This window comes from Pyrus communis, chromosome 11 (assembly GCF_041283825.1).
Source record: "Pyrus communis isolate YQ-2024b chromosome 11, ASM4128382v1, whole genome shotgun sequence".
NCBI classification, from domain to species: Eukaryota; Viridiplantae; Streptophyta; class Magnoliopsida; order Rosales; family Rosaceae; genus Pyrus; species Pyrus communis.
The window spans coordinates 29,494,761-29,516,428 of NC_142575.1; the positions used below are offsets into that span (position 1 = coordinate 29,494,761).

The following is a 21,668-nucleotide window of genomic DNA, read 5'->3' on the forward strand; positions in this document are numbered from 1 at the left end:
GCCGTTGTCCTCCCGTCCTTCTTCTTCTGTGGCTCCTTCTCCCTTCGTCAACCTGCGTCATGTAGGCCGTCCCATGGGTCTGTCGATTCTGGGCCGATCTCTTGCCTAGCTTGGGTTGGAGGGTTTTAGCTAGGTGTCGGGCTATCGAGCCCCAGTGGAACTGCTCTGAGGATTTTTAGTTTGTTGTTTTTCTTCTTTTTACCCTTTTAAACTTTTGAAACACTTTCTTTAGTCCATGTGTCATCATATTATTGATGTGCATAATCTTATGTATGTCACATCAGCTCATAATTTTTTTTTTTAACAGAATTCAAACAGAAGACGACATTGATTTGCAAGACACATATTTAGAGACGATATTATTCAATTTTCAACTTCAGATATCATTTTGATGCGGTGGGTGTAAGATCCCACATCGACCAACGAAAAGGGAGTGATGTGCCTTATATGTACATGTTCCCTTCCCTATAGTACGAGGCCTTTTGGGAACTCACTAGCTTCGAATTCCATCAAAACTTTGAAGTTAAGCGAGTTTGGGTTAGAGCAATTTTAGGATGGGTGACCCACTGGGAAGTTGCTCGTGAGTTCCCAAAAACAAAACCGTGATGAAATGGTAAGCCCAAAGCGGACAATATCATGCTACGGCGGAGCCAGTCTGGGATGTGACAGAATGGTATCAGAGCCACTATGCCGTTCAGTACGAATGTGCCAGCGAGGATGCCGGGTCGGTCTAGGATATGATAGAATGGTATCAGAGCTACTCTATTGTTCGATACGGATGTGCTGGCGAGGACGCCAGGTTCCCCTTAAGTGGGGTGGATTGTAAGATCCCACATTGACCAACGGAGATGGGATGATGTGCCTTATATGTACATGCTCCATTTCCTATAGCATGAAGCCTTTTGGGAACTCACTGGCTTCAGATTCTATCGGAACTTTGAAGTTAAGCGAGTTTGGGCGAGAGTAATCCCATGATGGGTGACCCACTGGGAAGTTGCTCGTGAGTTCCCAGAAACAAAACCGTGAGAGAATGGTAAACCCAAAACGAACAATATCGTGCTACGGCGGAGCCAGTCTGGGATGTGACAATGGGTCAGTTTCAGAAACCACTTATAATAAAATTTTAATATAATGTAATAACGTAAGTTTAACAAGTCACTACCCGTGAAACTAGTCTTTTTAACATGTTACTAAAACGTCTATCTATTGTCAAACGATAATATAATTATATTAAATTTAACTAAATTATGGCAAGCGGAATTCAAACTTGGTGCATGATAAAACACAATGACGTACCTAGCTTGGCTAAACTCAAATCTTCTATTTTAAATTAATTCTTTTACAAGTAATTTATGTAAATGTATCTTTAATTATATAAATAATTAAATAAAAATAAATAGAGTAAGTGGTTGGGAATAATTTTTTTTTTTTTCCTTTCTTGTTTGGTCTTTGGTTTTAAGGGCAAGTAAGGTAAGACAAGTCATTGACTTCTGTTTCTGTCCTTCGAGGTCCACTCCTTCCCTCCCCTCAAGTGAATAAAAAGCTGTAATTCAGACTCATTCTCCTCACAAATCTTTCTTTCTTCGCTACTCTCACAAATTTTCAGACATACAATCCAACAAAGTCCAAAACCTCTCAATATATTCCATCCAGCTAGCTGCGCAAACTGATCCTTTTGTCTCTGGTTTTCTCTTCAAATGTGAAAGACTTTGCCTAGAAAAATGATGAATATGTTCTTCCCTCGACTTCTTCCTCATTCTCTTTTCTTTGTAGCTTGCTTTGTAACTTTTGCCTTTGGAGCTACTCGATTGCCAAATGATGAAGGTACGAGTAATTCACCTCAATATCTCTATGTCAAATATCTTCCTTTGTTTCATTCTATAAATGTTTAAGTTCGTTTGATAATTTTTTTAATTTTCAATTCTTTTTGAGTTTTCAAAATTTGGTTTGGGTTGATTTTGATTCTCAGTTTACATTCTTTCGAGAAGTGAAAACAGTTACCAATGAACTAAAAATTAAAAATTAAAATGGTTATCAAATGAACCTTAGGTAAACAGATATTTCCTTGAATTTGGTAGAAACTTTCAATCATATAAGGTGCACTCTGTAGTTCTTGTCTATGCATCAAATTTTTTTTTTTACTATTTTGTTGAGCACGATGTTAATTTGTTGCCTTTTATTTTGCGTATATGCAGTGCAAACTTTGGAAGCCATAGCAAAGACATTGGGGAAGAAGGACTGGGATTTCAGTGGAGACCCAGATCCATGCAGCGGCCAACTTCCATGGACTAATTCAAGCGCAGCCGAAGGATTTGAGAATGCCATCAACTGTACTTGCTCCGACAAAAACTCCACTGTCTGCCATATTACCAGCATGTAAACCTCTCTCTCTCTCTCTCAAAAACAAACATTTAATATATTATTATATTAAAAAAAAAATTCGTTTTATTTATTTATTTATGACCCCACGTCTATTTGCTATAAGTATCAATCAAATTCACTAAATGTCCCCATACCTAACCCCATGCCCATGAAACCTCCAAAATAAAGTAGGAATTATAAGGCCTAGTGTGGGCCTCAGCGAGTTGTCTATTGGCAACTTGGCACGTCGTATTCACTCAATAAAACTTATGTCGGCCAAGTAGCTAGGCCAATTGATTCTAGTTGGATTTGAGGGATGTTAGTTTAATAGCACAGTCGAGCTCGTTTGTTTCTTTGTGATTTTCTCACGCCCCGACCCTAGCTTCGGAGAGATTTTTTAATGCTCTGAGAATATGGTCCGGTACATTAAGTATTATAATATAAGTAGTTGGATACATGAAATTTTTTTTGTACCACTTGAATTATAACACTTAGTATATCGAACATTTTTCCTAACACACTGAAAATTTTGCCGAGGTTCGTGGCGTAAAAATTTTGAAGCTCTTATTGTGTATGTGAAGTAAGTAAATGTTGCTACTGTTTAGAGATATGAAAAGTGACTAGCGCTCATCTTTTTCTCTTCGTGCACATTGTTAAATTCTGTTTTTGACGAAACAAGGGGCAAGAATAAAAATAAATTGAATCAAATTTCTTAGAACTATAAACTATTCTTGACGTGCAAGTCAGGATTGAAAATTTCGATTTCGACCAATTCAGTTTTTGTTGGAACAAAATTATGATGAAAATTGGTATACATCTTAAAATTCCCAAATGGGCTTTGGCCGCCTTACACTAGAACGGGCTTAGCCGTCCGTACACTAGTTGGGTTTCCATCTCCCAATACTTTACCCCTCCAGATTTTTTATTTTTTCTTCAACCCGCAACCAATTGGAAGTTTTTCTTGATCTAATAAGAACTTCTTGTGCCTTGAAATTCAAGAAACGTTCAACCCTACCATGTACATCAATTCAACTTATGTGCAAAATCGAGTTATGGGCCAATTTGCTCAATTTCTATAACAATGTGTTTCTGATCTGGTTATGAGCCAGCATAGATGCTCCATGGCATGCTGAGTTGTTAGGACTTGGTATTACCGCTGTGCTGTATTTAGGCTTGATTCTTGCATACTTGATCAACGTATAATTGTACATAGTCACCATGATTCTTGCATACTTATTATGCACATACAACTCTGCATCGACAAAGTTATTAGTTACAAAGTTAATGAAAGAATGATTCACAGTGTGCTTGTAACAAATACACATTTACCGTTTGTGTAATTCCTCAAGTTTTATTCTTTCCAAAGAACATTGGACATTTTCCTTCGGTTCTAAAGAAGAAAACCAGTTCCTTCTTCCTATTTAATTCCCCGACCAAAAGTAAGCATTTTCTATGATAAATTAGTGTTTTACCTGTTTGGTCTCATTTCTGTGGCAGCTTTTCCTTTTAGTCACAATATAGATGCGTAATGGATATCTATTAATTTGCAATTAATCTTTGAAACTCTGTTTTCCAATGAAACATAGAGTTCAAAAAGCCCAAGATTTGCAAGGAACACTCCCAGTAGAGCTGGTAAATCTCACCTATCTTCAAGTAATGTAAGCACATTTTAACCCCTCCAAGTTTACATTATTTAAAATAAAATAACTATGTGTCGTGTAAATGGTTTATTCTAATTTCATATTTAGCTTGCCTTATTTATGTTGTTAATGAGACAATAACTGGTTTCTTTCTTTCTCCTTCAGTGACCTCACCCGCAACTACTTGAGCGGTACCATCCCTCCAGAATGGAGCTCTCTTCCACTTCTGAACATGTACTGTCTTCTCTCAAACCGCATACATTTTTGTGTTTGATGTTCATGTCATGTTCTTATTGCTTTATTTGGTCACTCCATTGTTCTTCAGCCATTTCTTTCTTAAACTATGAATCTACTACATTGGGTTTTGTTCATGATGATGGGCTTCCGTGGTCATGAGGCATTTGAATCATAAATATTTAATCGAACACATGGGGGTGTATTGACGAACATGTTAATGTTATTGATCCACTTGCTTGATAAAAGTGATCTTAAGACTACAGTTTTTGATGCAGATCCCTTGTTGGAAATCGTTTGACAGGTTCTATCCCCAAAGAGCTCGGAAAAATCACCACTCTGCAGAGTTTGTGAGTGTTGATTGCGCATTTGTTTCTTGCTTACCCCATTTGATTCTATGATGATCCTAAATGATGTTTTTTTAATCAATGGAATTGAATTTGTTTGTATAGGGACATCGGTATGAATAATTTCTCTGGACCTCTCCCTCGGGAGCTTGGATCTTGGGCCAACATAGAAAGATTGTAAGAGCCCTATTCAAATTTTACCGTGTTTAAAATTATTTGGTTTATTTGCAATTTTCTTTCTTGTAGACAAATTCTGGATGTTTTCACCAGTAAATCATCTACTTCTTTATCATTGATATATTGTTATATCTGTTTCATACTTAGCCTGCTTTCCTCAAACAACTTTAGCGGGGAGTTGCCAAAAACATTTGCAAAGCTTACCAAAATAAAGGACTTGTAAGCTTCTGTGGTTCTTTCTTCTTAAAGGTTTCCTGAGCACTCATACAATTTTTTTATTGCTTTCTGATACTAATTCGTAGTATTTTCCCTTTTCCAATCATTATGCAGTCGGGTTAGTGACAGTCACTTTTCTGGGCAGATACCTGATTTTATTGGGAACTGGACAAATCTTGAAAAACTGTGAGTGTTTTTCTTTTGTGTATCATATTTCTGCTATTTGATTCTGAATATTATCACTAATTCATATGTTATGACTCATTGAAACAGATTGATTCAGGCTAGCGGTTTGACAGGGCCAATTCCTTCTGGCATTTCTCTTTTGACAAACTTAACTGACTTGTTAGTATATCTCGTCTCTGTTTATAAATACAAAACGATTAGTGAAATGCGAAGTTTATGTTCATGGCCCAATTTTAACATGCAGGAGAATCACTGACTTGAGTGGACCTGAATCACCCATTCCAAAGCTCGATAAGATGAAAAACATGAAGACACTGTGAGTTAATGGTTCCATGACACAAAATTTCCGTCTGTACCGGAAGTCTTCTATAAACTCAAAGCTTTGGTGTTTCTGTTGCAGGATGTTGAGAAGTTGCAACCTTACTGGACAGTTACCTCCATTTCTTGAGAAAATGAAAAAATTGAAAACTTTGTAAGCACAAATGTCTTAGTCCCTATTTTTTCCGTTGTCAAATAAAAAAATTTCTTCTAGATGTGATTCTACTAATTCAAGGATTATTGACGTGACTTAGACGATGTTGGGCGGACTTTATGCTTCTGTATTTATTAAGAGAACATCTCTTTCAGAAGTCATTTCCCTCTCTGCAGGGAGCACATCTAAATTGCATTTGCTATTTGTTTGTGCAGAGACCTCAGCTTTAACAAGCTGACCGGAGATATTCCAGACAGCTTTTCTAGTCTAGCAAAAGTGGATTATATGTAAGCAATTGGAATGACCAATCTAGTCTTTCTTACATGAAATTCATGCAGACATTCTTCAATGGTCTTGTTACCCCACAGCCTGACAAGCTGGAAGTATTTCAAATCACGATTACTATAATTATGAGTCACAGGCTATACTGCAATGAAAATGAAAACGGCTCTTCTGCTCAGAAATGAAATGTTTAGTTTATTCATTAGAGTCATTAATACTCATGCAATTAACTGACATAAGGTGATCACCCTTAGGTGTCTCTTTCAAATGGAAGTAATGATCTAATGCACCCAGCGTTGGCAAACTCAAATTTTCAAACCTTTACAAAGAAATTCCAAAGAACAAACACTATATTCTTTACTGAGTTTTTCTGTGTTCATTATTTTTAGATTCTTAACTGGAAACTTGCTGACTGGACGTGTACCTACTTGGACGAAAGACAATGTGTAAGCTTCTCTTCCAAATGCTACTCTTTAGTTACTAAGGAAATTTACGCTGTTTTTTTTTTTTTTTTTTTTTTTTTTTTTTACTAAGATAGATATAAAACTATTATATCAAAAACTTCATTCGAACCATGTTAATGCCTACCTCTTTCTCCTCACCCTTGTTTCCTTTTGTACTGACATACTACATCTGGAAAAGAATTTGTTAGTGCTTCTTTGATTCTGGTTTATGAAACCTCAATGAATATGAGGACTGGGAGGAAGATGATTAATAATGAAAATGAAAGGATGAAGAAAATCACACAGAATGTAGGTCCTCGCTGCTCTGCAGAATGCAGTCGAGGAAAATCCTTCTTAATTTGACATTCTCTCGCTCTCTCTCTCTCTCACAAGTCGTGCAAAGAGAATATTACCATTAGCAAAACACAGCCGGATCCTTGGACATCACAAAGTGATCTCAACCACACATCTAACTATTTTCTAGGATCATCACACATGGCATTATTTACCTTACATCTTTGAACCTCACACTTGGCAGTGTTACAACTCAAGTGAATGCACACTTAAGCTCATAACTTATTTCACTAATTCTAATCAGCTAGAGAATTACAATTCAACAGAATTTGCATCATAGCTCTTTTTGTGCAGTGATCTTTCATATAACAACCTCACCATAGGGGATACAACTTGTCAACCACGAGGCGGCCTGTAAGAATGTCTTCATTAGCTTGAAGTTAATCTGTTTGTGTTATGTGGAGAAAAGCTTAACTTTTCATTTGTGTTAATTTCTGCAGTAACTTGTTTACAAGCTCGTCAAAAAGCAATAGTTCGTAAGTTCAAATTAATCGTCTCAAAGCATGCACCTATAAATTTAATTTGGTATCCAACGGTGTATTATGTACTAATTTTTTTTGCAACTTCTCATTTATGATTGCTGACAATTTCTGTTCCTTGAATTATTCTATTAGGACAACTGCTTCATGTTTGAAAACTTCAGAGTGTCCAAAACGTAAGCCGAGTTTCTACACAAATAATTACCTTTATTTTCTCGGTTCATTCTTTTTTAGTTTTCCTCCTCAATGCCTACTAATCTCCATTTTCTTTTTTCATAGATTTGTACTCTCTCCATATAAATTGTGGTGGGAAACAAGTTACTGTCCCTGGAGAGAAAGATACAGTATATCATGGTGACACATTTCAAGCTGGACCTTCATCATTTTACCAGAGCACAACAAATTGGGCATTAAGCAGCACCGGTTACTTCCCTGATGACGACCAAACTGCGGACACCTTTATATCGACTAATGAAACTAGACTCTCTATGACCGATCCTCAACTGTACATGAACGCTCGCCTTTCTCCCATCTCTCTAACTTATTTTGGGTTTTGTCTGGGAAATGGAAACTACACTGTAAGCCTCCATTTTGCAGAGATAATGTTTAGAAATGGCTCAACATATAAAAGCTTGGGAAGGCGCATATTCAATATTTACATTCAGGTAACTAATCGCATCCACTTCCATGTATACCAGTGAAATATTCTAATTTTCAACAAGCATTGTTTATATTTTGGTCGATTTGAATGTTAACTTTCACATTTATAATCATGAAATTTAAGCAACTAAATTAGTATATATACATGTATGTATTGCAGGGAAAACTAGAGGAGGAGGACTTCAATATCATGGATGAAGCCCGTGAGTTTGGTGATGTAGTCATAAAGAACTTTACTACTCTTGTAACTAATAATACATTGGAGATTCGTTTATATTGGGCCGGGAAAGGAACGACAGGCATCCCTCTTAGAGGAGTCTATGGTCCTCTTATTTCAGCTATTTCAGTAAACCCAAGTAAGTTTTCACTAATTTGAGCTTCGTCTAATTACTATGCGTTGATCATATGCATTGATATATCTACTAAATTAAGAGATCCGACTTCAGTTCTGCAGGGTTCTTCTTCTTCAATATTTCCTTTCCCTTGTATTTCCGCATAAACTAGAAAAATAGCCCGCACTTCCCTGCGGGTTTTGAACAACCTGAAAATTTACAGGTAAAGAAGCAATCATTTACTGAAGTATAAAGAAAATCTTAACAAAAAAGTGTAGTTCGAAAAATAAATGACACCCAAAATTTCTCGATAAAAACTAAAAACTTGAAAGCATAAGAAAACCCCATGAATCCAACAAAGAAAAGATGCAAACTTTTGCATTGGCAAACCATTCATAAACCAAAAATGATATCTTAAATGAAACCCATGAATCCAACTGAAAAACGCCCAAATTTAAACGAATCAAGACAAACAAAATATCAAGCACGGTTCATTGTCTCTCTTTGAATTTTAAATCACATGATATATTATCGTCTTAACATTTCATAAACTCATGCATTACATAAAAAATGATATCTATGTTAAAATTACTTGGACTGCTTTATCATGGTTTAAGAAAGTAACCCCAAATCATAGTATCTACATATTCCTTCAGATTATCTAAAACACTAAAACAAAATCCTCATTTCTCACTACATGTTTAAGATACATGAGCCCATACAAACCGCTTCACCGTTCACCTATACCCTCAGTGCTATAAATCCAAATAAAAAAACCAATAAATAAAACTGGCTGCGAACCAACGCACACCAACAAAATAAAGATACGCTTGAATTGTTAATCAAATCAACACACACAAAAAAAAAAAATAATAGCGCGAGAAACAACAGCAAGCATACCCAATAGCGGCAAGCAGGCACATCCTGTCACACATGCACACATTGAAATTGAATGCACTTTCATACATGTGTTGTCATAAGGATGCAAATTAATTGATGCATCTTGTGTTTATTAATTTTTATTCTATAATCAAATATAAATCACATACATACTCCATAAACCAAAAAGAGAATGTTGGAAAGGAGAAATTAGAAAATCATATTGAAGAGCCTTCCATAGTACATTAATGATAAAACTAATGAATGTGATTTGAGAAACAAACCTCTTTTCGGGTGTGACTGATCAGATCCTGCTCTTGCATTGCTAGTTCTACACAATACACAAAACTCACAAAAAGAAAATCTGAACAGAAAAACCATTTGTAAATTGAAAACCTTACTATAATCCTTGGTTTTTTTACACAAAAATAAATATAAAAATAAAAAAACAGAATCCTAGGCTTTTTTTTAGAGAGAGAACTGGAATTGCACAGCTAACCCTCGTTCAGGAGAAGTGGTGGTATTCTTCAGGCTCTCTATTTCTCTCTCTCCATCCCTCTCTGCAAGCTGATGGCTCTCTCTATCTTTTCATAGGTTTTTTTTGGAGAGACAAAATTACCCTCCTATCTTTTCATAATTACCCTCCAAGCCAGCCCCAAATCAGATGACTTTCTTGCAAATAAGGTGAAATCAAGGGGCATTTTCTTGGCTGTAGCCATGAACATGCCAATTCCCCTCCAACTTTAGAATAGATAATGCTTCTGTGTTTTTCGTGTTTTACTTCACGTAGTTTGAGACAAAACTTGAAGAAATACTTTCTTAAGTTTTCTTATCGCATAATATGCTGTTCTTTTTCTAGGTAATATGTTGACGCTTTTAAATACAACAAAATTCAACTTCAAGGATTTTTAATATTTACATGGAAACTAACCATTTCACTTGAGGAAACATTAAAAATTTACAACCATCCAAAGAAAGTTTGTTCGAGGGATTACTTCATATACTATCAAATTATTTAAGGATACGTCAAAGACCCGGTTCAATCTTCTATTTCTATGTGCATTAGATAGTTGGTTGAATAATCCACTCTCATATCAATTACATTTACATTTATTCTAATTTAAGCTACTCCTTCTTCTGGCAGACTTTGTTCCCCCGACAGAATCTTCTATGCCTGTAGGTGCCGTGGTTGGAATTGTGGTTGGAGGAGTCTTCATTGTCCTACTGATATTTGGTATTCTTTGGAAGAGAGGCCTCCTAGGACAAAAAAAGACATTGGAGGATGGTATTAATTTGCAGTTTATTCTGTTGTACTGGTTTTTCCTTTTTGTTTCTCCATTACTTTTTCTTATCGAACTTTTTTCGTGACTAGGAACAATATTTGTGCTATTTTTTGCATGGTTCTTATGCACATTGACGTGCATACACAAAGACAGTAATTATTTAGATATTGAGCTTTCCGGCACTTTGATGTTGCTATAATATATTTGTCGTCCAGATTCATGATGTAGAGTATCTACCTATGGATCCAATGACTAGTTAAATTCTAGAATCATGCACAAAATATTAAGAAATAAGAATGCTATTGTTCTCAAAGTTTTCTTCGACACAATTTCTTATGATTTTTACTTGTTATACAGATTTGAAGGGTGTGGACCTGCAAACTGGTAAATTTACCTTCAAGCAACTCAAAGATGCCACAAGCAACTTTGACAAAGCCAATAAGATTGGTGAAGGTGGTTTTGGTTCTGTTTATAAGGTATTCTTCGGAGCCAATATTTATTTACTTATTACATTTTTTTTTCTACTTTGATACTGTCCGTTCTAATGAAAGTTAATTTGCTCCATATAGTGATGAGAGTTTGACTATCTTTCTCAAATGTAGGGCGTTCTAGCTAATGGAACCGTAATAGCTGTTAAGCAGCTTTCTTCCAAATCAAAGCAAGGGAATCGTGAATTTGTTAATGAGATTGGCATGATTTCTGCTTTGCAACACCCTCATCTTGTCAGGCTCCACGGATGTTGTATTGAAGGAAATCAACTATTGCTTGTCTATGAGTACCTGGAAAATAATAGCGTCGCTCATGCTTTGTTCAGTAAATATCAATCTCGTTTGCCAAAAGTTCATTTCATTCATATAGTGGGCATAAAAGATCTTATGCACTAAAAATATGTCCTTTACAACTAACTTTGTTTAATTTGGCAAATTGAAGGGGAAAAAGAAAGTCATTTGAAGTTGGATTGGCCAACAAGGCACAAGATTTGCATTGGTACAGCAAGAGGTTTGGCTTATCTTCATGAGGAATCAAGATTGAAGGTCGTTCATAGAGACATCAAGGCTACTAATGTTCTGCTTGATAAAAATCTTAACCCGAAAATATCTGATTTTGGATTGGCCAAACTTGATGAAGAGGATAATACACACATTAGCACTCGTATTGCTGGAACTTAGTGAGTCCCTACACTTTTATTTATCTTCTTATTCTCTTGTTTTAATCTTTTTCCACCTTGAAAAAGGAAGATAGAGCAAAAGGAAAGTCTCTAACTTACATAATTTTCAACCTAACCAAATCCTTGTTGTTCAAGAAATTTGAAGGGCATATATGTTCTTGCAATATAGTTGTATTACTGATTATCTCTCTAACTACTGGAAGTATTCAATTAGCAATATTTTTACTAATTATTTTAGCTCAATTTGGGTTAATGATATGATTTCATGATATTGCAGTGGATATATGGCGCCCGAATATGCAATGCGGGGTTATCTGACTGATAAAGCAGATGTCTATAGTTTTGGTATTCTTGTATTGGAAATTGTTAGTGGGAGAAACAACACAACTTACCGGAAAAAGGAAGAAAGCTTTTATCTTCTTGATTGGGTAACATGAATCTACTACTTCCTAATTTAACTTCAAATTTTCTTAATATGCCTTATATGTGTAAAAGTACATTTGAATTGATGAGGTTTAATCCAAAGACAGAATTTATATTGCTTTTGTTACTTCCATTTTTTGTAGGCACGACTTCTAAAAGATCAGGGGGATTTGATGGACCTAGTTGATCCAAGGTTGGGATCAGACTTTAATAAAGAGGAGATGATTGTTGCAATCAATGTGGCTCTCCTTTGTTGCAATGTTACTTCGACAGCTAGGCCTACCATGTCTTCGGTTGTGAGCATGCTTGAAGGAAAGACTATTGTTCATGAGTCGGTCTTGAATCCAAATGCTGAGAGTATTAAGATTGATGCAATGAGGAAACATTTTCAATCTAGTTTTGGAAGGGGCACGGGCGAGAAACAGATAGAAATGGGGTTAACTGAAGGGCCATGGACTGCTTCGTCTGCGTCTGCTCACGATCTGTATCCCGTCAATCCTGATTCAGATTACTGGGAGAACAGAAGCGAGAGAACTTGAGCTGCACGGTTATCAGTTTGACTCAATCTTAGCACACTTAAACATATCAGCTAATTAATCATTTGTATTTCCTTTATAACTATTTGTTGGTGTGAATCAACCATATAGTTTGGGAATGTGATCATATGATTGATTCCTTGTATAATTGGGATTCTTATTTCCTATTTTATAGGACCTCTTGTACCGCGATCATTGGGAGTGGTACTAAGAGGAGAGGGTTATATTATGTGGATGAAGTGGTAACGGGCCGAGTCAACCAAGTCTACAGTGGTCACAATAACAATATCAAGCAAATTTGGCTATGACATTGTCAATTAGGACATGCATCCTTCGTTATTTAGAAAAAAATTACTTTTGTCTTTATTTAATGGCGTTTCAAACTCTGATTTTCAATGTAATGATTGCATTCTTGCAAAAAGTCATCGTACTTCTTATCATTTGAGTTTCAATAAAAGAATAGTGCCTTCTGAGTTAATTCATTCAGATATTTGAGGCCTTCACCAATAGTAACTCACCATGGTATTCGTTAGTATGTTACGTTTGTCGATAATTGCACTGGAATGACTTGGCTCTATATTATGAAACAAAAGAGTGGTGTTGGGCAAATCTTTCAACTGTTTTATCGCATGATTGGAAGTCAAATTTCCCTTTTGTCCTATCAAAGTTCTTTTAGGGTTTTATAGCCAAGTACCATCCACCCATAAGCAATTTTATGTGACCATGAATGTCACGTTTTTCAAAACAGAGATGTTCGTCATCACTAATCAAACCCACTCTACTCTTCAGGGGGAGTTGCGTAGTACAAATGAAGAATACGGTGGGTTTGATGTCCCACTTGAACGGGACAGCTCAGGCAGCCCATCTGATGGATCTGGGCCCAACAACAGTTCTGGAGAGATTGAGATGGCAGATTTAGATTTCAGCAATAATTCAGGTTGAGTTTCAAGAGGAGTGGGCCACGACATCAATTCATGCAAGCCAGCATGCAGCCCAGTAATGGACCATAGCACACCGATCCAAATAAGCCCAGAAATGGGCCACGATACCACTAGTCAAACAGGGCAAATTCCAACCAACCTTTGCTTTTGATTTGAGTGTTGGTGAAGAAGTCGAAATTGTGTAAGATTAATTTTGAACTATGTTTATTTTGCCGTCTGTCGTCTGTGAATATGGAGATTGTTGTCGGTGGATGAGTTCAAAGAAGAAGGAGAAGATGAGGATTGTTAGTTTGTTGTTTTTCTTCTTTTTACCTTTTAAAATTTTTGAAACACTTTCTTTAATCCATGTGTCATCAGATTATTGGAGTGCAGAGTCTTATGTGTGTGACATCAACACATAATAGATTTTTTTAACATAATTTAGATAGAAGACAACATTGATTTGCAACATCCAGGGACAAAATTTAGATAGAACACAATTTGCAGAGAAATTCCCATTTAACAAAACAGATCCATCAAGGATCTTACCATGTAAGGTAGACCAACTGCAAATATGTTGAAAGAAGAAAATCAATGACAAAATCCAGCGTATCAGAAGGTAAATTTGGAAAGTTTCTGACCAAACTCGCTTGATCCAAAGCCCTATAACCTAGGGAGAAGACAAAACCTTGCAAAAGAGGCAATGAAGAACAAGCCTAGCACAAGAAGGCTAGGGAGTAAAAGCTCTCCACATAAATACGGGAGACAGGCCCTATAGTCCTAGGACTCCTTGTCAAAATTAGGCTTGGGTGAGTGGTTTTTCGAAGGGACAAGGATCGTCTACCCTCCCGTTTCCGGTGTCCTCCCGTGCCCTTCTATTTGTGTAGTCACGGTTAAGCCACGTCAATATTTTATATGAAAGAGATTAGAAAAGCGTTATATGAGCATCACAAAAACATGTGAGAGTCGAGAGTGATTTTTAAATCCTTACGTGGTTTAAGTCATTTACAAATTTTTTTTACATGTCTTTTACAATGCTTATACGGTGTTTTTGTAATCTCTCATATCTAGCATTTTATAATTCAGTTTTTACTAATTTGGTCTTCAAGTTTACATATTGGCTGTTTTTGTTATTTCATGCTACGTATTGTAATTGGGAGATTAATCTGTTAATTTGTGTTTATGTAGAAATTGGAAGAAGCAAATAACATGTATGCTTTTAGCACCACCACCTACATTGGATTCCAATGAACTGTATCTGAAGAAACATCTGAAAAATTCAAAGGTATGCATAGTAATCAGTTGCATTTGTGTTTTGCAGCTCATGGAATGCTTTTTGCAAGCTTAGATTCAACTGATGAAAGTTCTTATTGCTGTGGTTGTGTTGTGGTTGCAGCTTATGGAATGATTTTAAAAAAATCAGGCCATAATCAGTTTGTACAGGAATACCAGGAAATCAGGGATTAGGATTAATCTCCCTGTTAACATGTGGCCAGTAACATGTCCAGCGCAAGCTTTGAATGCACCTGATGACTTGCCTAAGAATGTCACATAGACTTTGAATCAGGGCTCAATTCCCATGAGCATGGATTTTCATCCTTCACAGCAGACTCTGCTTTTTGGGTTGTATTCTTTAAGTAGCTCCTTATATTTATTTGTATACCTTCGGCTCTACAGTTTTTCCCTAGATGCTTGCTTCTCATAATTGACTGTTGATTGATCTCTGTATATGCTTCAGTTGGTACCAATATAGGGGACATAGGGCTGTGGGAAGTTAGATCTAGGAAGATCCTCTGCATGGTAGTTAATAGATACTTTTCTATTTGAAAGTTCTTATTGTTGTGGTTGCTGTGTATTTACTTAGATTAATTATAAATTAGAGGTGGTTAAAAATTCGAAATTTTATTGATGCATGTTTTCTTCTTTCTTCCCAGTTATCAATTTGTTGTCTGAGGAGAATAGCTGAATAGATCAGATAGTACATGAAGAAAATCATTTTGGTAACGAAGAAGAAAGAAGAGTGAAGTAATGAGATATGAAGAGAACTTTGCCGCTAAGATTAAAATAGAGATTGTAGTGAGCAAAGTCTAGGTATAAAGAGTTTGAGTTACATAATTGTTAATGGCTTTGTACCTTTCTAATTTTGTAAACCGTTAATACTATCTTAAAATTTAAATTATGAATCCTTATAATTGAAATGTCAATGATTCGAAGCTCATGACTGAATTATTACAGTTTTGTAAGATTTATTGATTACTTTTTTTTCGAACTGTCTCTCGCAGCGGAATCACCGCCATCAACAGCTATGGTTGCGCAGTTCGTCGTCGTCCAGTATTCCTCCAAAATTCCACTATCTCTCTTTGCTCTCTCCTACTCAGTGCGTCTCTATTCTTCCAGGTCCACCAATATCTATATCCCAAACAACTCCTTATATGTATCTATTTGTTAGAGAAAGCTTTTGCCTTTTGGGTTCAATTTTATCTGCTGTCTGCATTGGATTTGATGTCTTCTTGGTCCTTATGTTTTTATCCGGCAATCGAGCTTGCATTATCACTTGAGAAATTAGCAAATGAAAGCTGCTTCACTTGCACACTGTAAAACATTCATTGTTATTGTATGATGTCTTTTTAATATAAGATGATTGGGCTTAGGTGATTATATTTTGTACCATCGATTGGTTCATGTTGTGAATTAACAATCTTACTATACTATGTTCATCCTTGAATTTACGACTAACAGGTTGCTGAGAAGAACAAAGATGTGCAATTCATAGATTTTGTTGAAATCGAGTTTTTGGCTGAGCAGGTCAGTCTTGATCTCTTCCCTTATTTTTCCATTAGTTGGAAAGGTTGTACAGGGACGCTTGCATGATTTTTGATGTTCTGCTTTTACCTTTGTAGGTGGAAGCCTATCAGAAAATATCTGAATATTTTGCTCAACTAAGGACACTTCACAAAGGGCACGATAGGAACCCATAATTCAATTTCATTGTCATCTTTATCATACGTTTAGTGTTCATCTTTTGAATATAACATTACTTATCTGATTTCATTTTCTGTTCCTTACTTGAGTTTCTCAAAACCTAATGCAAACAACTAATATGGCTAAAATTAGTCCCTCATGTATTTTCCTCATCTGAATTGGGGTTTTTAAAGTTTATCAAGAAATTTGATCTGGGATTCTGAATTTTTTTTTTTACAACTCAGAAATTTGTGGAGTTATTCTTAGGTTTTATCAAGATGTTTGATCTAGGTTTCATATATTTTTTGACTCACATTGTTTTTTAGCATTTTTTTTTCTGTGCAATGAAAGATTTCTGTTTTCTTTTGATTTATGGGCCTACATCAAGCTTCTGCCTTTCAATGTTGATGAAATACTGATGGAAATGAGTTTCTTGCCAAGGCTCACAAGGCACTGAAATTCCCCTGCAAAGCCGACTTACAAAGTGGGCCCTATGGACTTCAGTTTTCAGAGGCTTTTCTCTGTTATCTTAAAAGCACAGTGGAAGAAAAGGGATCAGGCTGTGTCCATCCATTTGTAGTTTTGCAGAATTGTATTCAAGTTAATCATTCTAAAGACAATTTAGAAGAAGATGCAACTAACAAAGATGATGGCTACAAAATCCTCCTCGCAACATGGTCCAGAGAATCTCAAAGATTAACAAAGATGACAACTACACCACTTTTTCTCTTTTCCTTTTCTTATAACAAACAATGACCATTGAGTTTTTTTTTCTTTTTGAAAAATAAAGTTGGCCTGTCAATCTAAAAAAAAAGATCCGGATTGTTAGTCATTTATATATTTTCTTTTAACCACTAAGAACAACAACAAAAAAGTAATCTTTATTGTTTTGTTAGTGTGAAATGGTATCTTTAGATTTTCATGAAGTAGTGTTTTGCTTCCATGACTCAGAGGGTGGATATGGCGGCGGACAAGGACAGGCAAGTAATTGGTCTCATTATCTGCCGTTTTGGCTTAGCCAATGTCCATATATCTTTGTTTAACTCAGTAATGTTAGTTGTGATAGCTTGACTAGGCTTATACAACATTACTTATCTACTCTATTCGATAGTGCTTTGCATTATTTTCCTTACAATTGATAGTGTGTTCTTTGATTTACAATTGATAGCGCGTTCTTTGATTTCCCAGATGCCACATCTTGCAACAACTTATGCTGCAGTTAATGCACTTATAACTCCTTGGTGGTGAGGCGAACTCTACAAATTTTTGCAGCAAATGAAACTTCCAAGCGGTGGCTTCAGGTTAGATATCACATTCATTTGTGTGGTTCTATAGTTTGAGGACATATATGTACAAGGATCATATGATTACCTTTGATATACTTTTACCATGAATTACTTCTTGAATGCATGATGGTGGAGAAATGTACTTCTGTTATTCATCTATTTTGAGGAAAATTGACAACACAATCATTTTATCTATTTTGATGGGCCCATTTTGATAAAAATGGGATTGCTGAAGCTAAGAAAGCTACTGATGCACATATGCTATCGCTAATTTTTTGTGTTTGATTTGTGATTTTGAAAATAATGGTTATTTCTAAGTGTGTGTTACTGTTTGGTTTAAGGCTTCTAAATCTAAGGTAGCTGCTAAGAATGGCCCAATTGCTGCTACAAAGAAGGAAGAAGTCTCAGCTGAAAGCTCAGATGAGAGTAGCGATGATTCGGAAGATGATGATGTGAGTTTTTGGTTTTCCAATCTGGTGCCATAATTTTTTTTTTTCCGTTGGGGTTGTTGCATGGGGCATTCACCTGAAGATTGAGTCACTCATATCTGTATAATCGGGATACATTGTGTTGTGTATTTATTCTTTGTTAGATTGAGAAAGATACCTTTTGGTCGATAGTGATCCTCAACTTTTGTGTCCACAGGAAACCCCTGCAAAGGTTACTACGCAAAAAGCCTGCACAGTTGCAAAGAAAGGCTCATCAGTGGCTGTTAAGAAGGCAGACACTAGCAGCTCTGGATCTAAAACGAGCTCTGAATCTGAAGATGAGGTGTGTGCTCATGCTTAAATATTTGTATCATCTGAAGGATATTCCTTTGATGATTGTTGAATCCTAATCTTTCTGAGCATGGTTAGGAAGTTATGAAAAAAGTAGAAAGGATGTTCCCTTGATGATTGTTCAGAGAAGAATTCTGGTGATGGTTCATAGGAAGTGAAGGTTTATATTTTTTTTTAAATTCCATTTGGAATGTGTTGCAATAATATCAGTCTTTGAGAGATCAAATGAATAACACCTGCTTCTTTGCCTCTTTCTACATGTTTTATACAGTTTCAAAACCCGCAGCACCGCGCGGGCAAGCTTGCTAGTTATTTCTATAAACTCTGTACACACACGCACACAAAACAATTAATGATGTTCCATACCAAGTTATACAGTCAACCAACTGATAAACTGGAAAAAATGATTATAATGACAACATCCAATTCCTATCAATGACTTTATATTTGGAGAACTAAATATTAATATTATATACAAATTATCTTAGTATTGTTTTTTTGTAGGATCATATATGTTTTTAATTATAAATGATTTATTTTAATTTTTTTACGATGATGATATATGAATGATGAATTGAAATATAGATGATTCAGATCTTTAAAAAAAATAAATTATGAAATGAAAACCACAAAAAGTTGTGTCAAAATACACACACACATTCAAGGATGTGTAGCACTAGGTATACATGGCATTAGGTATATTTATTTTTTTCATATTAATAAATTTCTTTCGTACCTCGAAGTTTTCTTAAAAAAAAAAAAAAACGGCAGAAGGCCACTTGTGATGAGTGCTTAATTCTAAAATTTAGTATTTCTCTCAAACATTTGACTATTACTTTAGTCATGGAATGCTGATCAAAGTACAATTAAATAGTATCACTTAGAACCATAACTCTTGGCTTATAGTATGAAAACAAAAATACAGAACATTTGTATATTGCTTGCAAGCAATTAGCTTCAGTTAGTCAACTCCAGCAACTTGATTAAGAAAGCATGTATATAGACCTGCGCAATTACCATGTCCACATATCCACATATGCTGATCAGGAAATTTCCCATGCTTGGCTTAGTTGAAAATAGCAGATAAGTCAAGAGCGTATTTTAAATTACTGTTACTTAATTATTTTAATTACCAGTGGGTGTACTTTAAATTATGCTTGATTAATTATTTTAAATTTCATAATCATGCAAAACTAATAGCTTATTATATACTGTTGTCAAAATCGTGAGTTCGGCTGTTGGAAAGGTTTTTTAATTAAGCTGACTATGAGCTGCAAATAATACCAGTTACTTCAACAACAAAAAAAACAATTACAACTAATTATTTTTTATTGTCGTTTGTTAATAACAAATATAGCTCGGGTCCCGTGATCTCGTAATATTTTTATGAAAATTTTCATTTCCCTTGTCAACTAAAAAAAAAGCTCCTTGTTTTTGTTGTTAAAAAACGGCTTTCCAATATTAGAGAATTCCCACTTGATCAAACAATTGAGATAATTATTCAACAAAAAAAAAACAGTTGCGATAATTATAAAGGAAAAATAATGAAAATGGTTTGAAAATTTTGAATTTTAACGATAAAGACAAAATAAAAGGTAAAATGAATAGTACCAAAATTGACTTTTTAATATAAAAATATGATTTTTCGTTAAAATGAGCAGTACTGAAACCTTTTTATTAAAGTTCTCTAATTATAACTCATCCATCTCAACTATTTGCAGTTTTACTTAAAAAAAATTATTCCACATACGTCTCAATCAACCATTTATGTTAAAACTGACTAGAATGGAAAATTCTCATATATTAAAGTCTTTAAATTGGATCCTTATGAAAGAGTGTTACTTGGGTGTGTATGCATATCTTTAGCTGCATCTGGCCGGCCACCGGTAAACAGGTTTTCAAAATCTTTTTTATGATATTTTTCTACTAGAATTTGTCTTTGATTAGTATTTTGCATGGACTATGTTTGAGGGAGCTCCCAAACTTGACCTTGAATTTTCGTGCTGATTATCTGAACTACATATTAATAAAACTCTCATTATTAATAAAAAGTTTATAAATTTACCATTCTAACCCTTTAATTAAAATTGAATATATATAAGAAATGTGGACAGTAATGTAATTTCACACAACCAATTTTTTTTTTCTTTCAAAATCTCACATATATGTGATTCTAAGATATTTCTAATTAAAAAAATAAAAAATAAAGCTCTCTCCTCTCTCTCCCCATCCCACGCTCTCTCTCCTTCCATTTTAAATACAAAAAATACAAAATTTTCACAAATTTTGTGTGTGGCCATATGCTAGTATTCCATAGTATGATCCAATACTCTTTGGTAATTTAGGTCATGACAATCAATTCAATAACTCCTGCCTTATACCTATATAGCGAAAAGTAATATAAGGCCATTTCCAACCGAGGGCTGGCCAGAGGGTTCGTTTTAGCCCTCTGGTCCTCCAAGATTCTCCAAGATATTAATATTTTAATGAACAGTATAGGGCCATATTTGCCTCTGTCTCCAATCGAGAGCCAGAGAGCCAGAGGGCTCGTTTTAGCTCTGCCACAAAAAACGGTCTCCAATCGAGGGCTAAATGGCCAAACATAATTTATTATTTAAATTTAAAAACTACAACAACTTAAATTTAAAAACAACAACTTAAATTTAAAAACTACAACTTATATTTAAAAATTACAACTAAAATTTAAAAACGACAAATTAAATTTAAAAACTACAAATTAGTTTGACAATTCCCCCTCACACTATCTTCCGACACCCATCTATAAGCCTTGCAAAGAACTTATCTTCTTTTCGGGTCCAAGCCCTACCTTTCATTGTAGAAGAGGCCATTTCAAAATTATTAAAAAAATTGAAGGATAGATTTTTGAAAGAGGAAGGTAAATATGAGAATTGAAATGGTAGGAATGGTGAAAATTTTGTGAGGAATGGTTTAGATTTATAGGAAAAACAAATAGAATTTTTCTTTTTTTGTTTTTTTTTTTTTAAAAAAAGGCCCAAAAAACCCTAAAAAAAAAAAATTAATATAATCCTGTTGGTTATAACCGACAGGAATACATTTGTATTAAATAATATAAACGTATTCTTGTCGGTTATAACCGACAGGATTTCCAGTTTTTCTGGCCAGCCTTCCAGCCCTCTAGCCCTCTTCGATTCCGTGGGGCCCTCTGAGATTTCACAGCCCTCTGGCCTAGCTCTCAGTTGGAGACGGTTTTCAGGCTATTTTCAGCCCT

The 21,668-nt window shown here is 35.2% G+C and overlaps 1 protein-coding gene and 1 long non-coding RNA gene across 9 annotated transcripts; both read left to right on the forward strand.

Annotated features, from left to right (window-relative positions):
- Positions 1–1,467: 1,467 nt before the first annotated feature.
- On the forward strand, positions 1,468–12,979 carry LOC137741825 (putative leucine-rich repeat receptor-like serine/threonine-protein kinase At3g14840). 2 transcript variants are annotated; one of them, XM_068481541.2, is made up of 24 exons: positions 1,468–1,824; positions 2,196–2,376; positions 3,948–4,019; positions 4,167–4,235; positions 4,514–4,585; positions 4,688–4,759; positions 4,907–4,978; positions 5,090–5,161; positions 5,249–5,320; positions 5,406–5,477; positions 5,562–5,633; positions 5,849–5,920; positions 6,305–6,361; positions 7,007–7,066; positions 7,153–7,188; positions 7,327–7,367; positions 7,471–7,856; positions 8,012–8,207; positions 10,207–10,347; positions 10,703–10,821; positions 10,948–11,158; positions 11,276–11,513; positions 11,791–11,941; positions 12,080–12,979. In XM_068481541.2, the coding sequence occupies exons 1-24, from the start codon at positions 1,722–1,724 to the stop codon at positions 12,473–12,475; spliced, it is 3,033 nt and encodes a 1,010-aa protein (XP_068337642.2). In that variant the 5' UTR covers positions 1,468–1,721; the 3' UTR covers positions 12,476–12,979. The 2 variants fall into 2 exon arrangements, with proteins under 2 accessions (XP_068337642.2, XP_088536282.1); XM_088680156.1 differs by lacking the exons at positions 7,007–7,066; positions 7,153–7,188 and having other exon boundaries at positions 1,491–1,824.
- A 1,533-nt stretch (positions 12,980–14,512) lies between these two features.
- LOC137741833 (uncharacterized) lies at positions 14,513–18,669 on the forward strand. 7 transcript variants are annotated; one of them, XR_015953525.1, is made up of 10 exons: positions 14,513–14,677; positions 14,789–15,015; positions 15,131–15,192; positions 15,327–15,483; positions 15,675–15,986; positions 16,132–16,197; positions 16,293–17,333; positions 17,542–17,654; positions 17,981–18,091; positions 18,285–18,669. It is a non-coding gene; the product is annotated as an uncharacterized LOC137741833 (long non-coding RNA). The 7 variants fall into 7 exon arrangements; XR_015953527.1 differs by having other exon boundaries at positions 15,675–15,789; XR_015953529.1 differs by having other exon boundaries at positions 15,675–15,769.
- Positions 18,670–21,668: the final 2,999 nt, after the last annotated feature.